General features: G+C 41.7%; 1 protein-coding gene across 2 annotated transcripts in view; it reads left to right on the top strand.

Moving 5' to 3' along the window:
* FRMD3 (FERM domain containing 3) overlaps nt 1-22,456 on the top strand; it is a 308,105-nt gene that overhangs the window by 236,824 nt on the left and 48,825 nt on the right. For both annotated transcript variants that reach the window (XM_086685077.1, XM_025931579.2), the window contains exon 13: nt 6,576-6,700. In XM_086685077.1, coding sequence (XP_086541203.1) covers nt 6,576-6,700 — 125 coding nt within the window. The remainder of the gene's footprint in view (nt 1-6,575; nt 6,701-22,456) is intronic.

The following is a 22,456-nucleotide window of genomic DNA, read 5'->3' as shown; positions in this document are numbered from 1 at the left end:
ATGATAAAATGTATTATTTGAACTTTTCTAGATTCTTTGGGCCAGAAATGACCTTAAGCATCACCTAATTTGATGCTTCTATTTTATAGACAAGGGAACTTAAGTCTTGGAGAAGTTAAATGATTTATCTGAGGTCATAATTTTTTTTTTTGTGGCATACCTAAGCCCACATTATTTTCTTTGTAGCATTTGTCCCCCCTCCCGCCTCTGCCCAGGAAACCTCTGGCATTCTCTTAGAAGCTGGGAGGCAGAACCACCCCAGGGGCTCAGCTTGGGTTTTGTTCTTGTAGCTTGAAGTATGAGTGTTTGATCTTAAAAAAAAAAAAAAAAAAGAAGAAGAAGAAATACTTGATGCCGGGGAGTTCTCTTGATAGCACAAACACAAAGAAGGAAACTGTTTTTAACAAGGTACTTTCAGAGAGACATATTCCAAATACTTAAGACTTTCCAAGAATCCCATAGTTACCATATATAGCTGGTTAATGAGATCAGAAATAATTTGAAAAAAAAATTTCTCTTTTTAATTGATGTTTGCATTACTTATGGAAATCAAGGATTCCTACATTATGGCTTCCCAAGCCTTAACTTTGACAGGAATCACCTATGGATCTTGTTAAAGTCAGATTCTCATTCATGAATCTGGCATTTCCATTGAGTCCTAGGTGATGGCCATGTGGCTGGTTCATGGACCACACTTTGAATAGCCAGGATGTAGGAGTGAAGGGAGTAGAGTGACCACAGTGAGAATCTTCTCCTGTAGTGGACTGAACCACCAGGGGAGATGGAAATGAGGCATCAGTCAATTTATAGTTTCCCTTTTCTGGAATCTTCTAAAATCCCCCAGGATGTTACTGCAAACAAGGACCTATAGGCTCTTAAGATACTGGTTCACATGCTATTTCTTTCCCTTACACTGACCCCTTTTATGTGTATGTGAAAGTGTTGAGCTCACATCCTCAGGACACGTCTCTGGTCCTCAGCTTTGGCAGTGTCTCTCGAATCTCTGACAATACAGGGAGGAATTTGTTTAAAGTAATGTTACAAAGCAAGATGTGGGAGGAAAAGGCTTGTGTCTGTTTTGGTCATCTACATATCACCCAGCACCTAACACAGACAGCACTTGGCTCACAGTAGAGGTCAACACATGCTTGTTGAATGAATGTATGAACCAGGAGTGTGGGGTGACAACAGCATGCCTGCAATTTTCTGAGACCTGAGATCTGTCCAAGGTGCTGCTCTGGGGACCTTGGCCTCCTGGGAGGCAATAGTGTGATCGGAGCCATGGAGATATACCACTCTGAGTAGCAACTTCTCATTTCTTCCTAGTAGCCATTTGCATGGTAGGAAATTGTTTCTCAACAATTATTTTTAAATTATTTTGGCTTCTTTGATGTGGCTGTCAAAAGTGAGAGTATAGTAATGAATTCTTTCTCTGGCTGTGTTCAGAGATGCCCACTCCTTTAGTTAGAATGGTGACGGTAAGCCTTCATTTGGTTGTCTTCCCTCACACCTGAGATTGTACTCTTCAAAGAATGACAAGTTCATGGACTACTCCTTTTTCTGATGTGTGTGTGTTTAGAGAAAGGCAGCAGAGACAGACTGAGGACACTGTCTTGGGATTATTTTTGTTTTTTTTCAAAAAAAAAAAAGAGAGAGAGAGAAAGCTAACTCTCATGATAGCTCACTGATCTTTGCTGATGGCAAGATCCCCAAGCAAAGCTCTCCTGGGCTGATTACTTGGTGAGAATCACCCATCCATGTCAGGGGCCCAGTGAGGCAGAAGGAAGTGTGAGCCCCCCGGGCATAGTAGCCACCACCAGGGGACACATAGAGGCAGCATTTGGACCTGAAATGAGCACCTGTCTAGGGGTCATGAACGGGATCTCATCTTGGTTGTATTGCTTACAAGCTGTGTGGTCTTGGGTAAATCTCTTAACTTCTCTGATCATCACTTTACTCATCTGTAAAATGAGATTCAGAATATTACTTTGCCCAACATCTAGGCTTTGTTATGGGCATTAAAATAAAGTGCTTTAAAAATTATAAAGTGCCATACACACATGAATTGGTGATGTTATTATTCTTGTCTCTCCTCCAAAGATGGGCAGCTAGAATTTGACAGATGTGTCCTCATTAAAGCTTTTTCAGATGGAGTTTTGGTGACAGGCCAACACCACTTCCTCCACCACAAGAACTGCTGGAAGATTCCACAAGCCTTATGTTAGTTGCTTGAGTTTATGCCATCAGTTTTTGAAGCCAATCTTAGAGTATACTTGCAGCTTCCAAAGAAACCTTTCTACCTCGATAGAATTCCTAGTGATCGTTTCATTGGAAAACTGTTCTGTGCTAAGTACACACATGAGTGGGCTGCAAAGGGGGTCAGTCATTTTGCAGAATCCGTTGATGGGTGGATTCTGAGAATGGGAAACATGGTACAGACCCTCAGCTGGCTTGGGGAGACTCTAGCCAGAGAAGCTGTTGCATCAGGAGATCAAGTGGGAGGGTAGGGTGGGAACTGACTGGGATATTGGCGTATGTTTTAGAAGACTGCCCGACACAGCAGAACCTCATTTAGCCAGAGAGCAGGACATTAGCAGTAGTGAACAGAGTCCTCTCTGGGGCATTGTAGGATAAATCATGCAGAAGGTGCAGAAAGGCAGTGAGGAGCACAGCAGAACCTCTGGACTGGGGATCAGGTCATCTGAGTCTGCATGTCTAAGTGTCTTTAGTCAAGTTCGATAAGTTCACCAGGTCTCGGTGTCCTCATCTGTGAATATGGTACTTTTCTTGCCTGTCTTACAGGTACACTGAGGAAAACAAGTATGGTAAAGTGTATAAAACTGATTTGTAGGGGCGCCTGGTGGCTCAGTGGTTGGGCGGCCAACTTTGGCTCAGGTCATGATCTCATGGTCCATGAGTTCGAGCCCCGTGTTGGGCTCTGTGCTGACAGCTCAGAGTGTAAAGCCTGCTTCGGATTCTGTGTCCCCCTCTCTCTCTGCCCGTACCCTACTTGTGCTCTGTCTCACTCTGTCTCTCAAAAAATAAATGTTAAAAAAATAAATAAAACTGTTCTGTAAACTATAAAAGGGGCCATCAAATTCTGGTATTATATTCATTATTAGTATAACTATGCTGGCAGACTCTTGCTTTATTTTCTTTTAAGTTAATTAATTAATTAATTTATTGAGAGAGAGAGAGAGAGAATAAGTGGAGGAGGGGCACAGAGAGAGAATCCCAAGTAGCACCACACTGTTAGTGCAGAGCCTGATGTGGAGCTTGAACCCATGAACTGTGAGAACATGACCTGAGCTGAAGCCAGGCACTTAACTGACTGGAGCCATGCAGGTGCCCCTAGGGCTCTTGCTTTAAATGAAACCAGGATCAGTTGGCACCTTCCAAAAGGTTGCAAGAAGAGAGGTATAAAAAGGTAGCCTGTAGTCTACAAGAGTTGGGAGACAAAGGGTGGGAGACATGCATTTTGATTCTAATTTTGCTTAAGCTAACCCTCTAGCTGCCCGACTGCCCAGCACCATGGTCTGGAACCCTGGATTCTTTGTGCTCTAGGGAGACCTCTAGTTGTGCCCACCTTTGGGTTTATCTGAGTTTTGCACTTATCACGGAGGCAGTGTTCCTCTCTGAATCATAGAACTGGAGAGTCTCAGGGTTGTAATCAACTGTAGCAGACAGACCCTAACCCCCCTGACCCTGGCCATAGGACTCTGCTACAGTTTGGCAGCAGAAGCCTGTGAGTATGGGCCCTGAGTCAGCATCCTCCTGAGCAGCCAGTGCCCTACAGGCTCACACCTGTGAGGTCACTCTCAGTGATTTCAACCTGTCCCAGGCAATTGCCCAGACATTACAGTGTCGGTAGGGGGCAGATGGCAGGATGCTTTACAACTTCAACTGAAGAATGTTGGGAGGGGGGCTGCTGTGGAGCCCTCTGTACTCGCTACAGGTCCTTCTTGATGATATGTGGTAATTTCTGGGGGATGGAAATGCTTCCAGTCAGCCGGCGTGGGTGGTCAGAGCAATTCAGAGTTTGTGCAACAATGGGGAATGGGCTTTTCTGAGGTCAGAAAGCTTCATGGTCCACACAAACATGGCAACAGGTGCTTCGCAGAGCCAGAATCAGAGTTTTGAAGGCCACCGGGCCAGAGGAAATCCCATGAAAGCTCAAAATCTGAGGACCCATCACAATAAAAGATGGAACTGCTCATGGTAGATTTTAATGTCCCTTGTTACTCTTTCCTTCCTTCCTTCTCCCTGCAAGGAATCCCTGTCTTCACTTCTTGCCCTGTCAATCCCACCATGCTTGCTGGGATGTGCCACAGGCATCTCTTCCCCTGGGAGGTCCTTCCTGGCTCTCCCCTCAGCCACCGCAGGGTCAGGTGCCCCTCCTTAATGTTCCTGGGGAATCCTTGGCCATCAGTCTCGTCCATAAGATACATATTTTTCCAACTGTGGCTGTAGCGCATTGATGAGTCATGAAATGAAAACAGACCAGCACTTTAAAGAAAATGAAATAGAATGGGGGGAAAAAAGTGAATCAAACATAACAAGAGTTACTATTGTTGCACAAAACATTCACTTTACCTGTATGTCTCTCTGTGAGTGTGTACAGAAAAATGATATAAAAGATATTTCTTTTTTTAATGTTTACTCATTTTTTAGAGAGAGAGAAAGAGAGAGAGAGAGAGAGAGAAAATGAATGGGGGAGGTGCAGAGAGAGACAGGGACAGAGGATCCAAATCGGGCTTCACTCTGATAGCAGCAAGCCTAATGTGGGGCTTGAACTCACAAACCATGAGATCATGACCTGAGCCCAAGTCGGACACTCAACTGACTGAGCCACCAGGCACCCCTAAGTTATATTTCTTAATGTGGGTCTCAGTTAAAATGTTTAAAATCATAGTTGTAAAGAGTGAGTTACATAAGGCAAGGACCATGGCTCACCAGAATGTGGCAGACCATCCACTACATATATATCAACTGCAGAATAAGTGATTGTAGAGTGAAATAATGAAGGACAGGACTCCATGGTTAAGCAAGTCCTCATAATTTTATTTTTCCAGCCAGTGCCAGCTGTGGAGGGCTTTTTACTCTAGATGCTGCTAGATTCTTCTCCTTTCCTGTCCTGTGCCAAATAGAAATGCCTGAGTTATAAGGCAGTCCCCTTACCAGCCGGGGAACACCCATGCCAATCTGAAATGGCAGCTTATGTCAAGCCAGGATTGCATTCAATTTACGCCAGTTTCCAACGTGAACAGCCCTTAGTAAGATGCCTCGGGAGGCGCTGTAAGGCACACCAGGATGGTTAGATCTGTCTCTGACCTTAAGGCACTTGTCAAGGTGGGGCTGATTAGTACACCAATAATTACAGAGAGATGGAAGTGGCAAGTGCCATGAGATGTGAAAGAAGGGAGAGCAGTGTGTGCGTGTGTGTGTGTGTGTGTGTGAGAGAGAGAGAGAGAGAGAGAGAGAGAGAGAATGAGAATATGAATGATTATGTGTTGTGAAAGCCATCCAAAGGGGCATCAAGAGGTAGGAGACATTTGATATCATCTTTGAAGATGGGTGGCTTTTGGTTTGGAGAGGAAACATGAGGAGGGAAAGGTGATGCCCCACCAGAGATGCCCCATTTCCCTGTATGACAGGGCAGACAGCTGGTCTCCCTGCAGCAGGCAGTGTAGACGGGCTTCCTGCTATCAGCCAGTAGTTTTGACAAGACACTTGTACATTTTCTTTGCCATCTGCTGCCCATTGCAGTCAATGACACGTGTCTGCTCCTTTCAAAATGAAAAAAGAGCTTCTGTGCCTGGCTGATGAGAGGGGTGTGAATTCAAATGGGAGTATTAAACACTGATATTAAATGTTAGACATCCAGCAACAGCAAGGTTGCTTAAAGCCGTAGAACTCCTGTACCGTCTGTCTGGCAGGGTTCTGTCTTCATTTTTGGTTTTTTTGGTGGTTGTTAAATTACTTTGAGCCATGCCTTTCATTCACTTTTCTTTTTTAAAAAATTTTTAAAATTTATTCATTTTTGAGAATGACAGCACAAGTGAGGGAGATGGAGAGGGAGAGAGAGGGAGAGAGAGGGAGAGAGAGAGAGAGAGAGAGAATCCCAAGCAAGATTCATACTGTCAGTGCAGAGTCCAATGTGGGGCTTGAACCCACGAAACTGTGAGATCATGACCTGAGCTGAAACCAAGAGTCAGATGCTGAACCAACTGAGCCACCCAGAAGTCCCCACCTTCATTTACTTTTCTGCATATCTAGTTCAGTGACACCTGCCTCCCATGTCTTTATCAATGCCCATGCTGTCACCTTGCATGCCCAAATCTGGTAACATATGGGGAAGTACATTTTCAGTCACTGTGTTGCATTAGAACACAAGGACATTTTGTCAGGACCTTAAGGTTAAAAAGTTTGGTGCATCCTAAGTGTTATGTTGCCTTTAGCACTGGCCTAATCCATTGTGTGAGTCCAGAGACCATTCCCAACCTTGGTAGCTGACTGAGATGGAGGGTCTGGTGTTTGCAACAGAAACCAACACCCTGGCGTGTGTCTGTTTTCAGAGCCAACATTACTCAGAGCCGAAGTTCCCACTCTTTGAACAAACAGCTTATCATTAACATGGAGCCCCTGCAGCCCCTGCTGCCTTCCCCCAGTGAGCAGGAAGAGGAGCTTCCATTGGGCGAGGGTAAGTACCCTTCCTTCCGGAAGCTGGCACTGCAGCCTTACCCTGAAGGGATGAGAAGGCACCCATCCTGGATACCTGGGCAATGGTTAGGGTAGGGGATGGAGTGAGTCATGAATTGTTTCTAGTAAATAAACTGTTTGCAGCTGGAAGTCTGCATTATATTGAGAGTCTTATTAGTTTCTCCCAGAGAAAGTTCACAGATACAAAGTATTCCTAAAAATTATGTGTTAAAGCAGTAATGGTGTTAGACCCCCACTCTCCAGCATGGTAGCCAGTAGCAATGTGTGGCTGTTTGAAACCTGTTTAAATTTGTTAAAATTAAAAATTCAGTTCTAGGCACATTAGCTGCATTTCCAATGAGTAGTATAGCCGCATGTGGCTAATGGCTACCATCTTGGAAAGGTCAGACCAAGAACATTTCCATCACTGTACAAAGTTTTCCTGGATGGTAAGTTTTTATTATAATCATAATCAAATTAATGGTTGTAAAGAAATCTCCATAAGTGTCTCTATATTGGTCATTCTGTTCTGCCTCAATATTTCTTCATACTTATATTCCCTTTTCCGTAGGCCTTTCTCTGATAGTTTTGATACAAGCTAAAATATGTATGGTCCACTTCAACTCAAAAGTTGTATTTTTAAGGACTATAATATGTGTGTGTCTAGGCTTTTTATTTTTTCTCTTTTAATTTTTTGGTTTTAAGGACTTTACTTACTTCAGAGAAGAATCTCCCCACACTGCTTGCTGTAGATGCCTGGTGAGGCAAATCTTACATGCTAATTTCAGTGTATTTTCAAATACACACAAAATAAAGTTATGGAAGCCTGAACACAAACATAACATGCTTTTCCCTAACATTAAGTGGCTTGGGTTTCATCATTTAAAATTAGGATACTGAGCAGCTTCAAGAGGGCAGGTCTCTCTGTCCCCAAAAGATCACCTTAACCTGCAGCTTCATTTCAAGGATTCTGTCCATAGGGGAAAACTCTTCTGCCTGTAATAAGAGTGTGGCTTGGGATACAAATACTCTTGGGAGAGGTAGCAGTGGCTACTTGACACTGAAGTGTAAATAATTTTAGTAAATCTTTTACCTGTAAGCAAGTTTAATGGTGAGAAGGAGAACCAGATAACTGGATGGCCCCAGATTCCACGTGGAAGGAAAGCACACAAAATAGGAAGGATGGGGCCTTAGGGGACCCAGCTGAGCCACAAGATGATGATAAGGAGAATGTCTTTGTTATAATAATGGCCTGTACTCTGTCTTAACTAACTCTGGAAGTTCCATGCTAAATGAGTTGTCTTAGCCCAAGGATCTCTCAGTCCATGGTGCCTGTCTACATTTTCCAGCACCCTCTCTGTTTTCGTATGGTTTTCAAGTGAAATAAAAGCAGCTTTCACTTCTGATCACCAGTGATGTTCTTCTGGGCTTCCTCTTGTAGAGAAGGAAAAATTCTTCCCCTTCAAGGTCTTTCAGCTGGGCTAAGATTTAAATTATGTAAGACAAATTAATGGGAGAAAAAAAACCCTGAAGTTTTATTACATATGCACAGAGGCCCCAAAATGAAGTTGAGACCTAAATAAGTGATCAGGAGAGGCACTTTGTATACGTTTTATTTATTAATTTTTAAATGTTTATTTTTTGGGGGGGAGAGAGAGAGGAAGCCAGCGGGGGAGGAGCAGAGAGAGAGGGAGATAGAAAGTTCAAAGCAGACTCTTTGCTGACAGCAGAGAGCCCAAGGTGGGGCTTGAACTCACCAACCATAAGATCATGACCTGAGCTCAAGTCGGATGCTTAACTGACTGAGTCACCCAGGCACCCCTATATATACATTTTAGACAAAGAGATAATAAATCTGTGAGGTATTGATAGGATAAAGAAAACAGGTGTTTGGGAGCTTTAATTAGGGAATTCTAAGCAGAATTTAGGCTGAGGTTGTAGTAGTTTGGAAAAAAATAACAGGGTTTGTTTCTATAGCTTTCTTGGCTCCAAAGTCCCTATCTCGGTGATAAGAATGTTGTTTTACTTCCAATTCAGGGAAGGTATTTTTCATATGGGAGATGTGTTTCCTGCTTTCTGGGGGACAGAGGAGGGTCTGAGTGTCCTTGCACTGTTTTTTTTTTCCCAAGTAACTTCAATTCAAAGTAATTAATATACACCGTAGTACATTTGGGCGGCTTGCCCTGGACCCCTACACTCTCACATACCTGGAAATCGCTTTTGCTGGAGGTCATGATTATTCCAAAGTTGAATGGGGAAGAGGAAGGGAAAAGGAACAATCCAAGCCTGGAGTTTTGACTGCCTTGTCTACAAAGATGGAAACCTAGCTGGGAATCAAGGTTCCATCAGGAATATGGAAGTCAGGCCACTGTGGCCCCAGGAGTCTCTCCAAGGATATAATAAGGAGCTGGGAAAGCTTTCCCCTGGATCCTTTGCCCCCATTCAATTAAAAACCTCCATTTTGCTCCATTTTCCATAAGGAGGTTCCACTACTAAATCCTAACCTTGTCTTTAACGTGAACACCGTGGACAAGAGACACATACATTACAATTAACTGCAATAAAAATACAAATGTACATGATGTGAGATAAGAATCCATAAGCTACTTTTTCAATTTTTTCCAGTTATTTTAAAGAAGAATCTTAAGTTCTTTCACCAGCTATAAAGTCAAACTGATAGGTTGCTCTCTTTAAAAGTCCAAAATGACTCTATAAATGTCTAATAAAAATTTTTTTATTAGACAGTCTCCTTATGAGACATCTGGATTTTGAAGCTCAGGCAAACCCTATCAATCTCCAGGATATAGAATGAACTTAAAAGGAAGAGAAGTAAAAATGACAGTATTGTTAAATGTCCAGTAGATGGAATGACCTTCTCAATCTAGAGAAAGAAAGCAAAATCATTTTAGGTACCATGAAATTCAAAGTTATGATTCCTCACAGTGAACCTAGTTCTGTGTTCTTGATACCATTATTTCTCAGTTACTATTGTAGAGTCTGATTCTGCTCCAGGTATCTTGTCTTTGAGTATCAGGCAATGGGATTTAGACAATCCATAGGGATAAATACTTATTTGACAGATTTGTATTTCTCTGGTATATAAAGAGAAGAGACACAGAGAACACAGCTTTAAACAAAGATGTTTCCACCTTTGTGAATGGACTTTCTTGGCATATACAGTGTGATTAATTTAGTTTCATCTTTGTATTTTAATAGTTCAGTGCTTTTTATGCCTGAGCAACAGCCAAATTGAAAGAAGCTAGGAATTCATTCATTCCTTAATGCAGCATCTATGATAAATACAACAGATACAACTGGTAGACCACACTTAGCATGTGCAGGTTACTGTAGCCTATAAAGATGAAGACACTGTCTTCCTGAAGGCTCACAGCCTGTTGGGGAATCTGAAGCAGAATCACAGAGGTGACGAGTAGGTTCTGCCTCTGCAGATTGAAAGTGCACTCACTTTTCTACATGCCTCATGAGAGATCAGTGCCTCATACTACCTGGAGAGTGTCTTGTTCCCTTCTAGTCCATTTAGAGTGTCTGACATAAAATTGGTAGGCCAAGGAATGGGGTGGGTGAGACTGACAGGCGGAGGGAATTGTGAGTGATCTGGTCTGGCTGCATTGATTGCTTTGGGGAAGAAAGATCAGGGGATAAAGCGAAAGGCAGGTTAGAAAGTTAAGAAAGGGATCAGATCATGATGGGTCTCTATGACTTGCCTGGAGAGCTTCGACTTTAATCCGAGGGCACTTGGGAGGCCCTGGAGGATTTCAGGTGTGGGAATGACCTGATTGGAATTGTGTTTTATATCATTTGTGGTGTAGAGAGGACAGATTAGAGGCAGGTATGGCCGAAGCAGAGTTTTTCAAACATCAGCACCATTGACCTTTTAATCTGGGTAATTTTTTGTTGGGCACTGTCCTGAACATTGTAGGATGGTTAGCAGCATCCTTTGCTTTTACCCAGTAGATGCCTGTTGTATCCCACCTATCTCAACAACCAAAAATGTTTCCAGGTTTTGTCAGATTTCCATGGGGAACACATTTGCTCCCTGGTTGAGAATCTCAGGTTTGGAGGCACAGAGACCACACAGGAACCATAGCAAAAGCCCAGAAAATAAATAAACAAGGGCTGAACTGAGGCAGAGAGAGTGGGACTAGGGAGGAAGCAGTGCATCCACGCTAGTCAAGTGGTAGAGTTGTCAACACGGGGTCACTGCTTACATGGCAGGTGAGCAGCCCACGGACTCCTGTCCAGGTTCTGCCCTTGTTTTTGAGACTCGGAGTGAACAGTTCAGTCTCTTTAATGATGAGACCGTAGAGGCATAGGAAGGCTTAAGTGATGTGTCAGTATCACACTGGGAGTCCATGGCAAAAATGATTCCATTTGGATATTGGAGTCATTGAGAGAGTTATATACTGTGCATTGCTTTGTTGAGCTTCAAACATGGTGTGGAGAGTGGACCTCACTATTCCCCAACTCTGTAGAGTGGTTCAGATTCTGATTCGGGGGAGTTTCAAATCACACATTTTGGAACTGGATCCATGAACAGGTCAAGGCTGGCAGCCTGAGTTCTGTTACAGGAGTTGTCTGGCTAGGAATTTTTTAAAAACTGGGTTGGGAGAAGAAAGAAGTTCTTAACCCTGACCCTTGGAGGCACCATGTCTGTGAGGTCCTGGGAAGGTCCTGGCACCTTGTCTCACATGGGTGCCATGGCAGTGGCATCTGTGCTGCCATCATGACTCTCTGGGGTTATAACCACTCATTTGTCTGACAAGCTCTTTTTATTCTTCCTAGAATTTCATGTTTCTCAAAGACAGCTGTGGAAAGCATTATTGCCCAGATTAGCCTGGTGGCGCTTTGGGAAAACGTGTGACCCCAGTCATTCCTATGACAGCTGGAGGATTAGCTCTGAAGTTGGCTGTATCTGGGTAGAGACAAAACAAAACCAGTTCCTAGGCACCACTAGGCAACAGGAAAGTTTTCACTGTTAGCCCAAAGTTGCTCAGATACAGGATCCAAGTAGATGAATGCTATATGGAAAACTTTCTATGGGAAAGGCAAACCATTTGAAAAGTGCCATGTAGAGCTTCTGAAAATTTCAGGAGAAGAAAAAATTGTTAAGTAGGAATTGTTCTGGGTAAAAATGACATTTTAAGGAGTCATTAATATGAATAAAATCACGCTCAATATGGAGTAGGGTCTCCATAGTGTGGACGGCAAAATGCTTGTGTGTTTTATTTGTGGAGTGTACTTTTTGTTATAGAAATGCTGGATTATGGTAGAGAAGGTGAATAACAATCTTGCAGGACTTGGTAGCTGGCAATTACTGACACCCAGTGAAAATCATTCTTACCTATGAGAGCAGTGGTGCAAGCTGGCATAAATGAACAGGCAGGGAACCATGCTTTCTTCCCCTTGGTAGAAAGAACTAAATAAGAGTTGAAAGTGTTTGATACCCTCCCGCTGGCAAAACAAAAGCACAGTGGCGACACCGGAATTTCTATAAAGGAGTGTCTTCGGGATGGCAAGGTGGTTGGATTGAGGGTGGCTTGAAGCTGCATTTGCATATGGTTGAGAATAGATCTATACCAAAGCATAGATAGAAATTAAGGAGAGTGGTAATACTAGCTCTTCCATGCCACCATTTATCTGTTTGTGTGTGTGTGTCCCTGTAAATGTCTCTGTGTGTTTGTGCATGTGTGTTCGAGTGCATGCATGTGTCATGGATGTGGCTCTGTGTGTGGAGGGGTGAGGGTACATTTAAAGGGTTGTTTACAGTGTTCACCCCCAACCATAGATTGCTTACGATGATGTCATTGAAATTCTAGGAAGTCTGTGAATCTGTGAAGGCATTCCGAGCATTTAAAAGGCATATTGTCCTTATCATCAAGCATGCTGTACTCTTGACCCCACTCCCTTCAGCCCAGCACAGAGCAGGTGCCCTTTGGGACCTACTGCATTTTCCCATCTTAGGGTCTTTCTTTCTCTTATTTTTATTTGAATATAGCTGACACACAATGTTACATTAGTTTCAGGTGTACAGTATAGTGACTCGACAAGTCTATGCATATGCTGTGCTCACCACAGATGTTGCTACCATCTGTCACTGTGCAATGCTATTACATTACCATGACCTTATGCTGTGCCTTTTATTCCCTGACTTATTCCTTTCATAACTGGAAGCCTGTATCTCCCACACTCCCTCATCTGTTTTGCCCATACCTCCCCCAACCCTCTGGCAACCATCAGTTCTCTGTATTTATAGGTCTGATTCTGCTTTTTGTTGTTGTTTGTTTGTTTGTTTATTTATTTATTTATTTATTTATGGATTCCACATAGGGGAGAAGTCCTATGGTATTCGTTCCTCTCAGTCTGATTTATTTAACTTAGCATAATACCCTCTAGGTCCATCTGTGTTGTTGCAAATGGCACAATCTCATCCTTTTTATGGCTGCATAGTATTCCATCACACCCACACACCCCCCCCCCACATCCATACCCACACACACACACACACACGCCCCACATCTTCCTTATCCATTCATCAGTGGACACTTAGCTTGTTTCCATATTAAAAATAATATTTTTATTATTATTGGATATTAAAAATAATGCTGCAATAAACATAGGGATATAGGGGCACCTGGGTGGCTCAGTTGGTTAAGTGTCTGACTTCAGCTCAGGTCATGATCTCATGGTTCATGGATTCGAGCCCTGCGTCGGGCTCTCTGCTGTCAGCACAGAGCCTGCTTTGGGTCCTCTGTCTCCCTCTCTTTCTGCCCCTCCCCCATTTGTGCACGCGTGCTCTCTCTCTCTCTCTCTCTCTCTGTCAAAAATAAATAGTTAAAAAAATAAACATAGGGGTGCATGTATTTTCTCAAATTAGCATTTTTGTTTCTCCTTGGTAAATACCCAGTAGTGGAGTTACTGAATCTTATAATATATCTACTTTTAATTTTTTGAGGAACTTCCATACTGTTTTCCATAGTGGCTGCACCAATTTACATTCCCACCAACAGTTTACAAGAGTTCCTTTTTCTTCATATCCTCACCAATGTTTGTTATTTCTTGTTTTTTTGAATTTAGCCACTCTGACAGGTATAAAGTGATATCTCACTGTGGTTTTGATTTGCACTTTCTTGATGATTAGTGATGTTGTGTTCTTTTCATGTACTTGTTGGCTATCTGGATGTTTTCTTTGGAAAAATGTCTATTCAGGTCCTCTGTCCATTTTTTAATTGGATTGTTTTTTGGGGGAGGGTGTTGAGTAGTGTAAGTTTTTTATACATTTTAGATACCAACCTTTCATCAGATATATCATTTGTAAATATCTTCTACCCTTCAGTAGATTGCCTTCTCCTTTTGTTGATTGTTTCCTTCACTGCGCAGAAGCTTTTTATTTTGATGTAGTTCCAATAGTTTATATTTACTTTTGTCTGTGTGTGTGTCCCTGCTTGTGTGTGTTTATTTTGCTTTTGCTTGCCTTAGAAGACATGTCTAGAAAAATGTTGTTATTGCTGATGTCAGGGAAATTACTGCCTGTGCTCTCTTCAAGGATTTTTATGGTTTCAGGTCTCACATTTAGGTCTTTAATCCATTTTGAGTTTATTTTTGTGTATGGTAAAAGAATGTGGTCCATTTTCATTCCTTAACATGTAGCTGACCACTTTTCCCAATACCATTTGTTGAAGAGACTCTTTTTCTAATTGTATATTCTTGTCTCCTTTGCCATAGATTAGTTGACCATAATCATGAGTTTATTTCTGGGGTCTCTATTCTATTCTGTTGAACGATGTGACTATTTTTATGCCAGTACCATGCTGTTTTGATTACTGCAACTTTGTAGTACATCTTAAAACCCGGGATTGTGATAACTCCAGCTTTGTTCTTCTTTCTCAAGGTTGCTTCAGAAATCCTTATTATTATTTAGTATTATTTGTCCTAGTTCTATAAAAAATGCTGTTGGTATTTTGATAAGGATTGCATTGAATCTGTAGATTGCTTTTGGTAGAATGGGACATTTGAACAATTTTAATTCTTCTAAGTCATGAGCATGGAATATCTTTCCATTTTCTTGTGTCATCTTCAGTTTCTTTCATTAGCGTTTTATAGTTTTTAGGGTATAGATTTATCACCTCTTTGGTTAAATTGATCTTTACGTATGTTTTTCCTTTTTGGTGTAGTTGTAACTAGGGTCGTTTTCTTAATTTCTCTTCTACTTTGCTATTAGTACCCAATTAGTACTGATTAATACCCAGTTTCTTCATATTAATTTTGTATTCTGCAACTTTACTGAATTCATTTATTACTTTTAGTAGTTTTTGGTGGAGTCTTTATGCTTTTCTGTTCATAGTAGGTCATCTGCAAATAGTAACAGTATAACTTCTTCTTTACCGATATAGATGCATTTTATTTCTTGTCTGATTGCTGTGGCTAGGACTTCCAGTACTTTGTTGAATAAAAGTGGCAAGAGTGAACATCCTTGTCTTGTTGGTGATCTTAGAGGAATAGTTCTCAGTTTTCCCCATTGAGTATGATGTTAGTTGTGGGTTTGTAATTTATAGCCTTTATTATGTTGAGGTATAGTCCCTCTAAACCCACTTTGTCGAAAGTATTTTTTATCATGAATGGATGTTGAATTTTGTCAAATGCTTTTTCTGGCCTCTATTGAGACGATCGTATGATTTTGATCCTTCATTTTCTTAATGTAGGATATCATATTGATTGATTTGGAGTCATTGAACCGTCCTCGCATCCCCAGAATAAATCCCATTTGATCATGTTGAATGACCCTTTTAAGTGTTGTTAAATGTGGTTTGCTAATATTACGTTGAAGATTTTCATATCTGTGTTCATCAGGGATATCAGCCTATAATTTTTTGTGTGTGTGTTATCTTTGTTTGGTTTTTGTATCAGGCTAATACTGGCCTTACAGAGTATATCTGGAAGCTTCCCTTTCTCTTCTATTTTTTGAATAATTTCAGGAGAATAGGTATAAACTCTTCCTTCAGTGTTTTACAGAATTCACCTGTGAATCCATCTGGTCCTGGACTTCTATTTTTTGGTAGTTTTTTGATTACCAGTTAAATACCATTATTAGTAATCAGTCTTTTCAGATCTTCTGTTCCTTTTGGATTCAGTTTTGGAAGTCTGTATGTTTCTAGGAATTTATCCATATCTTTTAGGTCGTCCAATTTGTTGGCATATAATCTTTTTGTAGTATTCTCTTATAATCCTTCATATTTCTGTGGTGTCAGTTGTTACTTCTCTTTTGTTTCTAATTTTATTTATTTGGGTCCTTTCTCTTTTTTCCTTGATAAGTCTGGATAAAGATTTATCAACTTTGTGTATCTTTTCAAAGAACCAGCCCTTGGTTTTGTTGACCTTTTCTATTGTTTTTTAGTCTCTGTTTCATTTGCTTATTCTCTATCTTTATTATATCCTTCCTGCTACTCACCTTGGGCTTGTTTGTTCTTTTTCTAGTTCCTTTAGGTGTAAAGTTAGATTGTTTGAGATTTTTGTTTCTTGAGGTAGGCCTGTTATTACTGCATATTTCCCTCTTAAAACTGCTTTCACTGCATTTCCAAAATTTGGACTGTTGTGTTTTTTTTTTTAATTTTTTTTAACGTTTATTTATTTTTGAGACAGAGAGACAGAGCATGAACAGGGGAGGGGCAGAGAGAGAGGGAGACACAGAATCTGAAACAGGCTCCAGGCTCTGAGCTGGCAGCACAGAGCCTGACACGGGGCTCGAACTCACGGACCGTGAAATCATAACCTGAGCCGAAGTCGGACGCTTAACCGACCGAGCCACCCAGGCGCCCCTGGACTGTTGTGTTTTCATTTTCATTTATCTCCAAGCACTTTGTGATTTCTTCTTTGATTGCTTTGTTGACCTACTGGTGGTTTAGTGTCATGTTGTTTAGCCTCCACATGTTTGTGCTTTTTCCAGTTTTCTTTCTTCTGATTGATTTCTAGTTTCATTATGGTCAGAAAAGATGTGTGGTATTATTTCAATATTCTTAAATTTATTGAGACTTGTTTTGTGGCCTACATGTGATCTCTTTTGGAGAATGTTCCATGTGCACATGGAAAGAATGTGTTTTCTTTTGTTTTTTGGATGGAATGTTCTGTATATATGTTATGTCCATTTGGTCTAATGTGTCATTTAAAGACACTTAATGATTTTCTGCCTGGATAATCTATCCATTGATGTAAGTGGAGTATTAAAAGTCCCCTAATATTATTATGTTATCATAAATTTCTCTCTTTAAGTCTGTTAATATTTGTTTTATATATTTGGGTGCTCCAGTATTATGTGCATAGGTATTTACAATTGTTATATTCTCTTGTTGGATTGATCCCTTTATCATTATGTAATGTCTTTGTCTCTTATACGGTCTTTGTTTTAAAGGCTATTTTGTCTGATCTAAGTAAGTATTGCTACCTCAGCTTTGTTTCATTTTCATTTGCATGGTAAATGTTTTTCCATCCCTTCACTTTTCAGTGTGAATGTGTCATCAGATCTGAGGTGAGCCTCTTATAGGCACATACAGATGGGTCTTGTTTTATCCATTCCACCCCACATGCTAATCTTTCAACATCATACCAGGCAAAGCCACTCTTACACTACACAGTTGAACCAGTCACATCACCGGTGAAGCCTCTAACATCCCAAGGCTGCTATGGGTATGCTGCTTATGAATTCCTTCTTCCATTCTCCACTGGGTCTGGTCCCCTCCCTGCTGATCTGATATGAAAATTCTCCTCCTTCTTTTCTCCCTCTGTGGGGTTTCATGGCTCTGGCTCAGACAGATTTAATCTCTTCTCATAGCTTCAGTGTCTTTCTTCCCTGCCATTTTCCCCCTTGTGTTAAGTAATTTCTTCCCCTGGCTTAGCATATATCAGGATATGCGCTAGGAGTGACACACTGGTCTTTTTTGAAATTTCTTTTATACTGTATTCCAGCAAACAGTAGGAGCTGTTCATAAATCCTGTGGAACCACCTTTCCCCCTGTGGTCGCTGCTACTTGGTGACGGCAGATCAATTAGCACCAGCTCTAATTGCACTTGTCGCTGCCGCAGGGTTTGTTTTTATTTTTTATTATAAAACTGATTATGATCTAGAAAATTTACAAAGTTCTAAAACAGATAAAAATCACCTCCCAGATTGTCCCACTTCCTAGAGACAATCAATGTTAATGTGTTAGCAGTTTCCTTCCCAATGCAGTTTAATGCCATCGCAATCATCTCATGAGCATAGTTTTTGAAATTCCTGCTTTGTTTGCTTAATGTCGAAACCATCAGTGCAAGAAGATATATCATAAATGAATTGGGAACATATTTAGCACAAATGCAGACACATGGACTAATATCCTGAATAACAAGGTACTCCTGAAAGGGCTATTTCAAGCATCATTCCAGCACTATGCAACTTTGGGCTCTCTTGAACTTTTTCATTCAGTGGCACCCACAGTTTCCCACTGCTGATAGGCATATGGCAGCCACACCTGCTTCTGTAGGAGCTAGTCGCCTTCCCAGAGCAGAGGACAGCTTCTGGATGTATTTATAACTGCGGTAGTGGATTAGCAAAGTCAAAATTCAGAATCTGTTATCACATCTATTGAGTTCTGGAAGAAAGAACCACAGCTTGTGTCAGCCACTCCGTTGGGGTAGAGATGCCAAGAACCACTCAGGGGACGAGATAAAGGCCTTGAGCAAGCTCTACAAATTCACATTTGTGAGCTCTTAAAAGCTTTTCACCTTCTCTTTGTGTGCCTTTCTCTGGGGTTTGTTTCATCTTGGGAACTTTAGTTTCTGGTATCTACTGACTACTCAAGCACTCCTAAGAGTTTTGCTCACTTGAAGGAGATCTTTGAAATTTTAAACATTTACCCTGCTGTAAGGAAGCTAAATGCTTTGTTTCTGATGTGATTTAAGTGTGTTTTATCTTGCAAGGATTTTATATTTTGCATCACAAGATGCCAACAGTGTGCATCATCTCAGGTCTATAGTTGGCTAATTCCCATAAACTTTATGTTACAAAATACCGTATTCCTCAGTGTAAATATAGCAGCAATTCAGGTAGCTGCTCAGTTTCTGTATTGATGCCTTAGACAAATGGGGAAATATGAACTCTGGTCTTGCCACCTCCACCAGGCAGGTAGGTGACCATCGACAAGATGCTCCACTTTTTGGAGCCTCATTTTTCTGGTCTATAAGGTAAGAAGAGTGGCCTTGAATACCACTCAAATACTTTCTAGCTCTAAACTCAATTCTTTTGCTTAATATCAAGGCCAAATTCTAAGATATGGCTTGAGGTCTTTTACAGTGTGAATGGGAACTTGGGGACAGGAATGTTTTTCACAGCTTTTGGAGGTAGACAATGGTCTCACAGACATCAGCAAACTATGGCCTATGGCTGGCCTACCGCTTATTTTTTTTTTCTTGGCCCAGGAGCAAATGGTTACATTTCAGATGACCATATAAATACCTACATAATAGCCTTGATTTTACCTTTTGGCCTGCAAAGCCTCAAATTTACTATCTGGGCCCTCAGAGGAAGTTTGGCAATCCCTGATCTAGCACTCCCCCCATCCCCTTGGTATCCTACAAATGAGAAAGCCCAGAGAGGGGAGATAGTTTGCCCAAAGTCGCTAGCTGGGTAAGGTCCTGGTTATCAAATTCCTGGGCCAGGGATCTTAGATGGCATCTAACACATCTAAGATGGCTTGGCTTTTTTTTTTTTTTTTTTTTTTTTTGCTAAAACAGTATCAGTAACCAAAGGACTGCATTTCTTTTTAAATTCTATCAAATGAATTATCAAAACAGATGACTTCTGTAAGTATAAGGAACCTGTGATTCAGTGAGAAGAGCGGCTGTACAGCTTGGGGGTTCGAGCCTTTGGCTTTCAGTCACAGTATGCCAGGCCCCAGTAACTGCTCAGAAATCTCCAGCACACTGGAGAGTGTCACCCTACCGGGAAAGGCATGGTCAGAGTGTGTGTCACACCCAGCAGAATTCTTAGTAGAACCTGGTTGCAGGGGAAACCCCAGACTTTGAGCAGGAAGCTTGTTGCCTTCCGGGAATCACATTCTGATTTTAAAGTCGAATTTGTTAAATAAGGAATGGCTCACTTCGGGCCAAGTTCTAATTACTCATTTGCTCATTACTGTGTTAAGGATCTTTGTTTCATTAGTGAAAGCCACTCGGTACAGAATTTCCCAAATCCCAGCTCCTACTCCAGTGGGCACTTTGCTGCTGTACTTAAGTAGTAATAATTAATTGCTTTAAAGGACTCAGCTGGGGTGGGAAAAAAATATGTCAGTCAAGTGTCCCATGAAGTAATCCGGTCACGGCCCCTGAGGGTTGGGATATGAGCCAGGGGAGAGTTTAAGTGTGAGTCGTTGTGACAGCCAGAGTGTGGTCTGTGATGGAGAGAAATGTGGCTTGGCACTTACACAAGTAAATACTCCCATCATGTCCCTAAGAAACCACAGGAGGGGAAAAGTGAAAATATTACTAAACCATTGTCATTAGGAAGCAGAGGCTGTAATTGTCTGAATTTTAGATGCATTCCAGAATCAGCATGGGGTTCTGTTTTCTAGTGTTGTTGTTAGTGGGTTGGCAGTGTTAAATAAATGTTCTTTGTGATACCCAGGCTTAGGTTGAGGCAGGATCTCACAGAATCTCCCTCCTCCCCGCTCTTCTGTTAAGACTCAGAATTTTGTAGAAAAAAAGTGTTAGGCTGGATCCATTCCTGTAGGTAGACCTGTAATGGTAGGTCTTTGGCAATATTATGGGCAGTACGGGCAGGGTTCAGAAAAGAGGCTCTGATTGTTTTATTTTTAAATTTTTTTTTTTCAACGTTTATTTATTTTTGGGACAGAGAGAGACAGAGCATGAACGGGGCAGGGGCAGAGAGAGAGGGAGACACAGAATCGGAAACAGGCTCCAGGCTCTGAGCCATCAGCCCAGAGCCCGACGCGGGGCTCGAACTCACGGAGATCGTGACCTGGCTGAAGCCGGACGCTTAACCGACTGCGCCACCCAGGCGCCCCTGATTGTTTTATTTTTAAACAATTTTTAGGGGCGCCTGGATGGCTCAGTCAGTTAAGTGTCTGACTTCAGCTCAGGTCATGATCTCGTGGTTCGTGAGTTCGAGCCCCATGTCGGGCTCTGTGCTGACAGCTTGGAGCCTGGATTCTGTGTCTCTGTCTCTCTCTTCCCCTCTCCCACTTCATGCTCTGTCTCTCTTAAAAATAAACATTAAACAATTAAAAAAATCATAACTTTTAAAGTTTTGACTGTATTAACATTTTTAGTGTCTGCAGGAAGGGTATATGTTACCACAGTTAAAGAGAGAAAGATAGCTGTGTAAGGAAATTATAATATGTTCAGTGAGTAGTAAGAGTAACATGGCCTAAATTGATTTTATAATTTCAGAAGTTTCCGGATTTTACCAAGCAGTAATAAATGTGAAACAAAAGCAAAGGAAAAGGAGGCTGTGGTCAGTGGGCACAGGCTGGATGTTGGGGTGTCCATTAGGATGCATGTCCAATGCCATCTACAGTGGGGTGCAGCCTCTTGCTTGGTTTGGCTAATGGTGAATTGAGGTCCTAGAGACATGGCTTCCAGAGCGGGGTGCATGGGCAGTGGGTGTGTACAACGGCCCGCTGGGGCAGAGAAAGAAACTATTCAGACTTCTGTTGGTATTTCACTTTTATCACCTTCTTATAAAGGTTCTATTTGTGTGACTTTTATAAGGGACATAATATATGAAGACAGCTATATATGTATCTAATTTATAAATAAATATGCATTTATTCATAAGTAGGCACATATTTCCTCCCCCCCCCCCAATAGGTCCAGATACAACTGCTGTAGATCTTCCAGATGAGTCTACAAAGAAGAAAAGGCAGGGCATGATTTTGAAACTCTGAAAGCCCAGTTCATGCCAAAACCCCAGATTCCTAAAATAGATGTGAGATCTATGTGCTCTAGTTATGGTGGTGACACGCCTTTTTACATGCTTTTGGTCTTTCACGCTGGCAAACCGGGGTGAGTCACCCAAGCACTGGCTAGACCTTTGCCAAGCTGCATGGCAGGTGCTGCGTCACTCCCCCTGACATGTTCGGTGGCCTGACTTACGTGGGTGCCAGACTTCCCTTTCTGAGTGAGCACAGGACACGGCCTTAGTGAGGGTTCTCTGGTGGTGAGGAGGGTATTGGATAAAGAGAGAGAGGGCCGGAGTTCGTTCCTTCCTTCTTTCCTTCATTCATTGGATAAACATTTACTTTGTATCTGGTACATACTAGCCACTGCCATCACTTGAATCTTATTTCCTCTTTTATAAAACAGGATGAGATTATGTCTATGTTTCTTCCCCACTCTGGCTGTTGTTTCATAATCATTCCCCCAGATGGCTGCCATTCTTAAAAATGTGCTTTCAGGGGCGCTGGGTGGCTCAGTTGGTTAAGCATCTAACTCTTGACTTTGGCTCAGGTCATGATCTCAACGGTTGTGAAATCGAGCCCCACGTTGGGCTCTGCACTGAGTACGGAACCTGCTTGGGATTTTCTCTCTCTCCCCTGTCTCTGCCCTCCCCCTACTCTCTCTCTCTCTCTCAAAATAAGTATACACATCGTTTTAAATGTGGCTAATGAAACAGTAAGCATGGGGCACAATGATCTATAAAAGCAGGGTTACATTTTTTCCTTTCTTTCTGTGAGTTGCAAATTTCCAGTAT

Source organism: Puma concolor, chromosome D4 (genome assembly GCF_028749965.1).
Source record: "Puma concolor isolate L17-30 chromosome D4, mPumCon1.1.hap2, whole genome shotgun sequence".
Lineage (NCBI taxonomy): Eukaryota > Metazoa > Chordata > Mammalia > Carnivora > Felidae > Puma > Puma concolor.
This window is presented reverse-complemented; position numbering and strand designations above follow the sequence as displayed.